We start from the raw sequence: 12,279 nt of genomic DNA on the forward strand, positions 1-12,279 counted from the left end.
AAATTAACCATCATGAGATAGTTATTTCAAACCGATTCGTTTAAGCCAAAGCTATGCAACATTATGTCAACTAAGAATAAGAATGATGCATGGTTGGAGAGTACTTGGATCGATGCAATTTAATTTAATTATATTCATTTAGTTTGTAGGCTGCTAAGTCTGTAATGAGGACACTGCATTGCGACATGGACCTATTTTGGGGGTCTGAACCTTTGACGCATATATAGACTATAGTAAAACTTAGTATAGTAAAAAAAAACTTCATGAAAAGTCTATACTTTTTAAATTCACAAACATTTATTATTCTTGTCATTACAACAAAAATGACCTATGAACAACATTGAAGTGTCTCTATTGGCAACACATGACATGTATGTTTCACAGATTGTGAAATAGATAGGAACGAACAACAATTAAACGGGTTGAGAGAGGTAATGCCTAATGCGCTCTTTTACACCAAAACACATAGCCTGCTTGTCCACCCAACATGAAGTGTCACTCACAAATTCACCATAGATCCAGGGAGGTGGAAAGTTCTATTTGTATCAGAAACCCCATTTGTCTGCATGTGCTTTCTAGTAAAACCTGAGTTTGTGTCAGTGTCTTTTTCTCATGACGCACAAAATATAAAACAATATAAATCATAATAAAAATCTCATATATATATATATATATATATATATATATATATATATATATATATATATATATATATATATATGTGTGACACATTTAACTTGCGTTAAAATAACATGATATTTTTTCCTTTTTCTTCTTATTATTGTTGTTTTGCCCCGACCGACGACTGGAGCCGAGGCCAGGGGTGCAGGCCAATGATGTCCCCTCAGCAATGTTTGGAAAGATCCTTCCTCCAAGGCTCGCCTCCTCTCATTATTATACACATAGCTATTTACAACCCATAAATAAAGCTGTTATTTTATCTCGTCTGTCACATCGTTAATTCGTTATGGAAACACAAAGGGCTCAACGCCACAACACTCATTTCACCAAGATTGTCATCCTACCTTCACATAGGACAGAACCACAATTAAGAAGAGACTTTCTGCAGTCATTTTTCCCCCCCATTTTTTTTTTTTTTTAGAAAGGACAACTGTTCATAGTCGCAGTTTTGCTGGAGAAAGTCTGACTCTGTGCCCCAGATTGTAATATACCTTCATGTGATATGTTCAAGTGGTTGGAAGCAGAGGCCAGTGCTGGGGTCAGCATGGCCAGGATGTGTGCCTGTCCGCCCGGTTGTGCGCTGTGATATGAGGCGGTGGAATTGGCCGCACCGATGATATTGTCAATGGAGAAGGAAGGCCGACTCGGGGTGTTGGAGTCCGGCTTGAGAGGCGGCAGAGTTGGGCTTAGTTGAGGATAAAACGGCTTTCGTAAATCGGCCCCTAACAGGGAGGGCAGGGGATGCGGTGCGGGGAAAATGGAGGCGGACGTGGGCAAAGCGCACGGCGCATTATGGAAGGGGAACGCGCCGCCCGGGTGATGCGGGTGGTACGGGTTAGCTGTGTGGAAGTTCTGCAGCTGAAGTCCATAGTTGTAACCGTAAGGGCCGTATCCAAACCCGGGGAGAAAGCCCCCGGCGTCCCTGAGAATCTCGTTGTTAATCTGGTGCCTCTTAAAGCGCTTCCTCCTGCGTAAAAAGCTGCCGTTGTCGAACATGTCTGCAGACTCCGGGTCCAGGGTCCAGTAGTTGCCCTTCCCGGGGTTGCCGGGCTCCCGCGGGATCTTGACGAAGCAGTCGTTGAGGGAGAGGTTGTGGCGGATAGAGTTCTGCCAGGCGGGGAACTTCTCTCGGTAGTAGGGGAACCTCTGGCTGATGAACTCGCAGATCTCACTGAGGGTGAGCCGCTTCTTGGGGCTCTGCAGGATGGCCATGGTGATCAGGGCGATGTAGGAGTAAGGTGGCTTCACCAGGGCGCTCTTACTGCTGGGTTTGTCCCCGGCCATGCCCCCGCTCTCCGCGCCTGATCCCAGCTGTTCTGACGGGCAGTCGGAGCTACTGAGCCCCGGAGAGGAGACCCTCTCTGCCGCGTTCTGGGAGTCATGATCTGAGTCATTGTCCAGATTGAACTGGTGGTGAATGAACTTTCCGACGGAAAGGTCACCCCCAACCACGTCGATGTCCACCTCCTCGGACACTGCAGAGCTGTCGGACATATCCGTCCCTAAAGTCATGCTTGGAGACACCGCTTCTCTTCCCCCTCTCTCCCCGATTCCCTCCTACTCCGTTTTGGCGAGGCTACTGAGCCACTCTCCCTCTCCCTCTTACGACCGTCTGCTTTATCGCCAGCTGCTGAATGAAAACATCGCTATAATCTACAGAAAAGATACAGAACTATATTTGACCGATCGTCTAAGGAGGATGGTCAAGCGGGGCCGTGCAGGGCTCTCACTCACCGAGCAGAAAACTCAGGCGAAGAAAAAACAACGGTCATAAATCACAGGGTTTGCCCCCTAAAGACTATCCTGCGTGTTAATTACAGGCGAGTTTCTCCGTCTATGATGTATTTGGGCTATAGGCCATTTAAAAGGCTACGTGTGCATATCCAAGTATCTTTCCAAAATATCTTTTACGCACGGGATTGGGTAGGTATCCAACCAGGCTCTCATACTATCCTCCTTCATAGCTCTCAAAAGCTATTTATCGGACCACGCAGATCACGTGATCTTTGAGTCACTCACTGTTACAGGAACTGGAAGAAATTACCTTGCAAGAAAATGTAATTTAACTCTGTTGAGACTTCAAATGTTTCTTAGAGAAAGTGAGAAAATGTGCCAATGAGATGAGACAGTCTCACTAATCCCCAACTTTTTTTTGACAATGTTCTGTTGTAGCCTATTTAGCAGTGGAGTGATCTTCCTTATTCTGCCTTGTTTCAAGACACCGACACCTGTTTCAAAACTGGAATGTATACGTGAAACTGCATGGAAACAATATAGGCTATTACCGGTATTCCCATTCACAGAAATAGTTTTTATTATTCATTCATTCATTCATTCATTCATTCATTCATTCATTCATTCATTCATTATGCTTTTCTTTTTTTAGGAAAAATATAATTTCATGACAGAATGTTAATGCTAAATTACTTTAACATGGACATTTTGTATAGGGGCCAGCCGTGCAGGCCTACAGTCAGTCATAGTGAAATCAAACGTCCGCAGCCTGATAATTTGGGCATGGACAAGATTCTAACCTTTGAGTTCCTGAAAAAAATCTACATTTAGCTCAGGGCTGACTGGACATCAAAGAACAGAATTCAACCCGGTACTGATGTGGGTCAGAAGGCAAACCCCAAAGACCAATTAGCTTATGATAGACACATATACAGCCAGTGCTATACGCGAATTCGCATACAGAAAAAAGTGCAAGTGCTCAATTAATTAAGTAATTAATCAAGCAATTAATTAATCACTAAACAATTGTATTATTATTGTTGTTGTTGTTGTTGTTGTTATTAGTTATTATAATAATAATAATAATAATAATAATAATAATAATAATAATAATTATTATTATTATTATTATTATTATTATTATTATAATTATACAATTATAATTATAATAACAATTATTATTATTATTATGTTGTTGTTGTTGTTGTTGTTGTTGTTATTCTGCTATTATCATTTACTAAAATTGTTACTTCCAAATGCATTTGTTTATCTGGACCCCTAAAATTAAATTGTTCAGTTTTCATCATGTGAAAACAATTATATAATAGCCTAATAAACGTATTAATTCCAGAATATTAAATACACTAATATTACGAACTTTGTTTCCTGCTTTTACATTTAGGAATTTTGATTTCAGTTTTAAAGACTGACGTGCAGAATACATTTTAAAGTTTCTGCCGCTATATAAGACATTTGCTGATAAGCGCATGCATGGGCGCACTTGCGGCCAACACTTCCCTGGTCACTTCTCACGGGTTTTATGTTTTGCTGGTCAGAGCTCACAACATTATCCAGCTGCATTTCGCGCATAACTCACAGAGACAAACACAGAGCAGCCGCAACCTGCGACCGTCCGTCTGACAGAGTGAGTGAGAGATGGGCCAGCACATGACATGCCATGTAGCCTGTGTGTGTGTGTGTGTGTGTGTGTGTGTGTGTGTGTGTGTGTGTGTGTGTGTGTGTGTGTGTGTGTGTGTGTGTGTGTGTGTGTGTGTGTGTGTGTGTGTGTGTGTGTGTGTGTGTGTGTGTGTAATGTGAGTCATGTGGAGGCCACTGTGTTTGTAATGTGGTGTGTATGTCATGTTTGTGTGTAATGCTACTGTAGGCTATAATGTGTATGGGCTATTTGGACGGACATGGCGGACATTCTCATCATCACACTGCAGAGCACATGCATTCACATCAGCACACCTTTCATCTCTCCATTATAACATAGCCATCCCTTGTCATTTCATTAGCACATATGCTGCCTATACTCCGTTAAGTCACATTTAATAAACATTCCAGCAGTGGTGTATGTAGTTTATTGTAGTGGGGTATACAAATTTCAGCTTGGAGTGAGATTTGTTTCCGTGCGCCCCCCGCCTGCCCCTTTCACTTCTGAACTGGCCCCAAAGTCTGTCTGGCCCCAATGCAAAACACTGTGACGTGATTGTTGTCTCATCCTTGTTTTTTAGGGTCCTTGGACAGCAACAGGAAGTATGGCTAAGGCCAATTTAATCTTTATGTCAAGTGGAAACAGTGAGTAGACCTATTATACACTTCTTTTTTTGATTGTTTTTTTTCTTTTCTTTTTTTTTCTTGTTATTTCTTGGACTGATCCATTCAGCTCCAGCTAAGCACAGTTCATGGCCACACCCACAACAAAGGCTCCCCACGCCCGGTTAAGAAATACATAAGAATTGATCAAATTAAACAGAAATATTTGGACAGTTGTAAATTGAGTCTGGTTTAATTATTTCTTTCATTTGACATGGACTGTTCAACTGACGAAGAAGAATACAATTTGAAGAGGCAAGGGAGAAACACTGCCGTCTCTGTCTGTCTGTCTGTCTGTCTGTCTGTCTGTCTGTCTGTCTGTCTGTCTGTCTGTCTGTCTGCCTGCCTGCCTGCCTGCCTGTCTGTCTGTCTGTCTGTCTGTCTGTCTGTATGAGGCAGGAACCGTTTAATCTAGTTGACCTGAGAGATCTCACAGATTTAAAAGTCAGTTTTTTTCTGATCAAAGGCAACTGTGTCACTGGATTGTAGGGGTGGGAGAAAAAATCGATTCACCTAAGTATCGCGATTTTTAATGTCACGATTTTTTGAATCGATCTTTTATTCCAGAATCGATAATCGCAAAAGCAAAAAAAAAAAAAAAATTTTTTTTTTTTTTTTTTTTTTTTTTGTGCCCGCAGTCAGGCCACTCACTGAACAGCAGGCCAGGCGCCGCCTACTGGTTTACTAGTGGTTTTATTACTTTATTAGTTAGTCTGAAGTAATAATTACACTTCAGGGTTAAAGTGGGTGCATCTTTGGGCTTCAAACGTCGGCCCATATCGGCCTGGCCTGCTTGGTATCTAATGCCCGGCCTGAATTATGATCCCAGTCCGCCCTTGTTTTTAACTATATCGCCCAGCCCTACTCATGATATATAATATACAGTCTCTAGTGTATGATTCAACTTTTCCCATGTTCTAATCTAGTGTAAAAAGCAAACAAACTGAAAAAAGAAAAGAAAAAAAGAAACAAAAATCGCAATAAATCGTAATATCGAATCGCAATAATCGTAGAATCGCAATACTTAAGAATCGCAATATATATCGAATCGGCACCCAAGTATCGTGATAGTATCGAATCGGGAGATAAGTGAATCGGCACAGCCCTACTGGATTGGTTTGTCTGCGACTGCTGAGCCTTTACTATTGGGCTCTTGTCCCATATAGCCTAGATATTTGCCTGTCTGCAGTAAAGATGGACATTGTTACAGGAAGTGCATTTAGCCTATAGCAAAATGATGGTGTGACACACACACACACACACACACACACACACACACACACACACACACACACACACACACACACACACACACACACACACACACACACACACACAATGTAGCCTAAATGTTAAGGCTTATATAGGCTAGATTAACTCAAATGCTTGTTGAAATTTTAATGTAACAAGGAAGAATACAACTGAAGCATTCTCATCTATGTTGTTTTATTTTTTAGAGACATTTATATAAATATAGTCGGTGCTCATTGGTGCCTATTTCACATAGCTATTAGCATCCATAGCAATATTTGTAATGTCATTCAATCTTGTGTTAATTATTGTCTAACAGATGTGTCAAGCTATACGTAATTCATCAAGTTAAAAAATGCAGGTGCACGTTTAACTGTATCATGATGGTGTAGGGAGGGAGGCTATAATAGAGGAGTTTTTCACAATGACAATTTGTGGTGTTGAAGCGCCCTCTGCTGTCCATTAAGTGTATGAAACGTGAAAGCATTTTGACAGAGAACACCCTGTGATGGTAACATGACAGGCATGGCATCAAATGAACTTGTGGCCTGGCTGGGCAGTAAAAAAAAAAAAAAAAAAAAAAAAAAGTTTTCTTCTAATTCAGAAGAAAACATCCATAATTGGTATGACCTCTTGGTAGATATGATCTCTTGGTAGATATGACCTCTTGGTAGATATGATCTCTTTATTAATTTCACAGTGTGGGAAAACATTTGGTGTGTTTAGGTATGAATGTGTTAGTATAGAGTCATTCAGAGTACTTCTTGAAGATACATGACATAGGGATTGCTCCTGTTTTTTATCATCTTATCTTGGGCCAAAATATTTGATTAGCCTACTCTAAGGCCTAGAGAATAACCCTTCAGCCGGAGACAGAACTCGCCATCTTCGGCTGCTCGGAGTCCTCTCTGAGCTTCCCTACAGCTGTGCCCACCCCCCAGTATAGGTCACTTTAAAGGACTTTTACTTTGCACTTCATAATTTATAATTAGGTAGGCTATTCACAGCGAATGCTGAGAATATTGTTTTTGTCCAGATTCTTATTGTTCTTATACAGAATTTGCATGGGGTTCCTCCATACAACATCAGTATGGACCCCCACTAAAAACATGCAGAAGATCATCACCTGACCAGTGACGACTACGATAGAAGTTGGTCCCTGGGAGCTGTAAGAAAGCTGCCCACTGCTCCTGGCTGCCCCCCGGAGGAAGGTATGTCGTGACTGGGTCAAAACGAGCAGAGACTGTATTTCACCGGCCACCGTCAGCAGCATGAGTGTGTGTGTGTGTGTGGCTCTGCATGTGTGTGTTGTAACGAGTGCCGTGTGACAATATAGTCAGGCTTGTCCGTCCAGCTCTTCTTCTTAAGTGACTAGACTGGCAGAGTAGAGATATAGTGAGTGAGTCAAGAGTAGAGAAATAGTGATAGTGACTGGCAGAGTAGAGATATAGTGATAGTGACTGGCAGAGTAGAGATATAGTGAGTGAGTCACTATATCTCTACTCTGCCAGTCACTACCACTATTTCTCTACTCTTAACGAGTCAGCACCGGGCCGATGCAAGATGGTCAAACCGGGGCCCTGCTCATAGGCTACTGACCAGTGGCGGCCGGCCACTAGAGGGCGCCAGGGCGCCGCCCCACCTACGCACATATGAAGGAGGGGGAAATAAAACGTACATATATAGCTATATATATTTAAAATATATATATATTATGAGCGAGGTGAATATTAGACAGTGAGTAGCCTATATAATCTGCAATAAATATGTAGATTCATAATGATCTACATGTAACTGTTTTGGGTCAACTACTTTCTGCCACGGACGCCGCCCGGGGACTTCCGGCTTCCATCAGTGCTAAGCCAAGATCTGTGTAAATTGCACATGCGCTGTTCGCTCTCAAAACAAAGGGATTCGGGGCGCTGGTATCTAGCGACCAGGTGGAGGTGGGGCCAGGTAGAGCGACGGCAATGCATTCTTGACGGACTCTATTTGCATGCACGAACGTGCTTTCCTCATAGGTAATGTAATGTAACTCATTCACATGCTGTGGCAAGTCCTTCCAAAGTGTTTATGCCATGTGCTTTTCAAGTAAATATGGATGCTAAAGGGAAGTTTGATGTAGAGATCAGAGGGCTGCTGACCAGGTTACTGTATATTTCTGTAATCTGCTCCATGATTGATATGCCTACTAATCTGTTGCCCATATGATTCAGAAGGTAGGCTACTAGTAGGCTAACGTCCGTTACTACTTGGTTGATTTAGGGCTGGAGTGGATGATAATTCAATAGCCTATTATTGTTTGTTGTCTTTCAGTAGAATCATCGTGATGATATGAAGTTATTTTAATAGTGACATTTCTGCTGTCTAAATTGATGATGACAAGCAAATGTTACTTAAAAACTGATCAAATGAGGTATGGCAGGAATATTATTTGAAAATGTAAGGTTTGTTTGACATCACCATTCAGTTCAATGAGATGAACACTGATTTTGCATACGTGAAACATATGATATTGATATTGAGAATAATCCTTATGATTATCATATTGATTTCAACCCCATTGTCCAGGCCTATTTGGTATAGCCCTCCCTGGACAAAAATGCACCAGCCGCTACAAAACCTGTAGCCTGTACTACGAAGCTAGTTTAATGCCTTATCCGAGTAAGTTTGAGTTTAAACCTGGTTTAGCCGTACTACAAAGCAAGTTAACTTTCAATCACCATGGCAACTGACGCTGCAAAGCTAACCTGGTCGCGACCAGGTTAGCTTCAGAGGATAAGATCAAAATCCATGACAGACCCATATAATCGGCTCTCTGGAGTCACTCACCGTTCATATAAGATCGCCATATGAAAAATAGATTGCAGTCAACTGAGAATATAACAAGAAAAACATTTGTGGCTCTGTAGGCTACATAATTAAATTAAGCCTACTTACCACTTTATGTCTTAACAGCTCAACGATGCGTGGAGAAATATGATCCCTATTAATCACCGCGGCGCATATCATGAATGGACCCTCAAATGGAGTGAGGGTGATATTCTCCTACATGCCAGAAAAGCCTATAGGCCTACATATAATATAGATATGGGATAATATGGATAGCCCCAATACTAAATATGCAGGCTATTCTTGCATCTTTCAGCTGGAACTGTGAAAGTGATAGAGATCATTATTCATTGAGCATGCGTTTCTAAATCTATGGTCTAAATAGGCTTACAGATTGTGGAAATGTATAGACTGAGATTACACATTACATTTGTTGCTGCTGTATCAATGTATGCAGCTGTATCAGACAGAAATCGCTGATCACAGTAAATCAAATGACTGATGTGAATACAAGCTGCTGCTTTAGACAGCCCTTCAGCAGACTATCCAACGCGGATTTTCATTCTGACATTAAATCGCGGATACATTAAATATCCGCTAAAACTCTGATCATGCACTGCGCTTTCATGGAACGAGGAAATGGGTGTGGAAATGGGTGTGGGCGTGGATCAACTCAGCTGTTCATAAGGTGATTGGCTAGCGCACCTCTTTCGCGTGGACGCGCGCCTGTGCACGAGCGAAAAACGTGCGCGTGCACAGGCAGATCCCAGGTCCACTTACCTAGTAAAAAACCAGCGTCGTAGTATCAGTTAACTAGATAGCTTTGATCCTGTTCAGTCAAACCAGATCAAAGGGACTTATCGCGGATCTGTTAAACTAGTTTCGTAGTACAGGGCTCTGGTGTCGGCGCACCATAATGACAACGCACCTTGACAGGCAATACTGAAAGAAAAAAAAACGGTGACGGCGCACCTGTCCTGACCAGAGATTAAAAGGTGACGGCGCACCTGTCCTGACCAGAGATTAAAAGGTGACGGCGCACCTGTCCTGACCAGAGATTAAAAGGTGACGGCGCACCAGAGATGAAAACATATTGGTGACACACCGACCAGGCAGACACAGATTAAAAACACATTTTGGTGACAGGAGGACACCAGTCCAGACACAGATTAAAACAATCACCAGCAGCACAGACAACGTTATGTGTTAGACGTTACCCCTCTCAGTGTCACTGGATGGCGGCCTGCATGTGCTCTGATCCACGGTGTCCATGGATCCAGGAGATGAGGTCCCCATCCCGTGACGCTGACGGGCGCGGGCTGCAGCGGGCGCTCGTCCTGCTCGTCCCGCACGTCCTCCTCCACTTCTCCCCACTCAGTGTCACTGGGTGGCGGCCTGCAGGTGCTGCAAGCCGCGGCCAACACTGCTCGGTGGTGGTGCTACCAGTAGTACTGGCGCTGCTGCTGCTAGCTGCTAGCTCATCTTTCTTTCTTTCTTTTAAGTGGATATCTTTGGCTTCGCTGTCTCTTTCTCCCTCTCTTCTTTCTGCTTTCTCTTGAGAAAAACACTTTTGTGCTTGTAGTTGTCCATGTTGCGTGCTCGCTTGTTTTGTTGATGCTGACCTGCGCAGTGCTGTGCTTCCTCCGTTTTGAGATTTTCCTCATGCACGTGACCACAACATGACCCATAATTCCACGGGCGCACATTTTACCACATCAAATCGTCCATTAATCCTCATATAAACGGAATTTTCAAATGTAATATATGAGTCCGTAAAACAAGTAGTTTTATGTCATTGTATGATTTATTTGGTGAATGAATATGTCACTTAAGTGACACTATGGTAGCCTACTAGGCTCAGTTCTCAGTCTCTATCCGCTTCGCTCAGTAGAGTTTGGTGGCGCTGTTGGCGCCGCTCACCAAACGTCTGGGAATCGAGACTGCCATGGTACAAATGCAGATTCGTTCAGATTTTACAATTTTGGAGCCGAAATTGTAACATAGTAAGGTTGGTCCAAAACGTTGCTATTTTACAATTGTCTGTGAGACTGTGTTGATGTGGAGGTAAAATAAAAGCTCTGGTTCTAATAGCTCCCTGCTGGTCAGGAAAACTGGCTGACGGAGGTATTTCAACAACAACAACAACAACAACAATAATAATAATAATAATAATAATAATAATAATAATAATAATAATAATAATAATAATACCCTACCCTACCCTACAGGAAATGTGACCGACACCAAAATTCAAACCTGTTGTTAGAAATAAGTTCATCCCTCTGCTTCAAGCTGCTAAGAAACAGGTTGATGTTATTCCAATCTCAATTTTGAGGAGAGATTTGTACATTAACCAGTGACAAACAAATAATGATAATAATGAAAAATTATAAATAATTTAACCTATAGTATAAACTATAGTATTTCTAATTACCCCATGCATTGGTGAGATCCTTTGTATTTCCATGGTAGGCCTGATCAACTCGTTAGTAAGAATATCTGCACTGCATGGAAAATTGTTTATTTTCAGTTCACTCATGAGATTGATGCCTAGATTTTGGATGGAATAATTGTATTTTCATAGGGTATATAGGCTTAATATGCAACCTGATGTCTCCACACACACACACACACACACACACACACACACACACACACACACACACACACACTCACACACACACACACGTGCTACTGTATGTCCTAACCTTCAGATAATATGCAGACAAATCAGAATCATAATAAAGACCACATTTATCAAAAATGAATATATTTTATGCCGTCAACATACAACATTATTTCAATAGATTTTAGACCAACAAACTATTTACATCACAGGCACAGCAGTGAGCACATGAATGATAATCCCTTCTGACAAACACATGTAGGCTAAACCTTCAAAAAGGAAAAAATGATGTAGCCTACCTAATGTGGCACAATTGAACTACATAAAGCTCTCTGAGACGTATACAGTTATGGAATGTGTCAAACTGATCTAAATGGCTTCACACCCAAATAGGAATGTTATTTTATCATGAGGCTCAGTTGTTTTCTGTCTGTATTGTTTTCGATCCATAATGAAAAATCACTATAATCACTATACTATTCCTATAGAGGCTATAGGGACTTATTATGTGGTACCTAATAATGTGTGTGTGTGTGTGTGTGTGTGTGTGTGTGTGTGTGTGTGGTGACATTATTCTTACTTTATTCTTGTCGATTTCATATCAAATTTAATCACAATATGCCTAATATTCCCATAAAAGTCCTGTTTGTTTACTCAATAATGTGGTTATATATCGCACTTGTAATTTTTTTGTTTGTTTTCTATCTCCGAGCAGTGTCACTGTAACATTGTAATAATGTATAGAGATTTTATTTGGTTGTGATATTCTATAGCCTATCTATACCCCATCAGAAAACCATCCTTCTCGTGTATCACAGGATTACAGGATTACTTCC

At 41.6% G+C, this 12,279-nt stretch overlaps 1 protein-coding gene across 1 annotated transcript; it reads right to left on the reverse strand.

Moving 5' to 3' along the window:
* Nucleotides 1-1,098: 1,098 nt before the first annotated feature.
* Nucleotides 1,099-2,193, reverse strand: foxd2 (forkhead box D2; the record flags this gene model as incomplete). Its single annotated transcript, XM_083646987.1, has 1 exon — nucleotides 1,099-2,193. One exon carries the CDS (start codon nucleotides 2,191-2,193, stop codon nucleotides 1,099-1,101), a length of 1,095 nt encoding a protein of 364 aa, XP_083503113.1.
* Nucleotides 2,194-12,279: the final 10,086 nt, after the last annotated feature.

The sequence above is a fragment of the Poromitra crassiceps genome (assembly GCF_964638095.1).
Source record: "Poromitra crassiceps genome assembly, chromosome: 12".
Taxonomy (NCBI): domain Eukaryota; kingdom Metazoa; phylum Chordata; class Actinopteri; order Beryciformes; family Melamphaidae; genus Poromitra; species Poromitra crassiceps.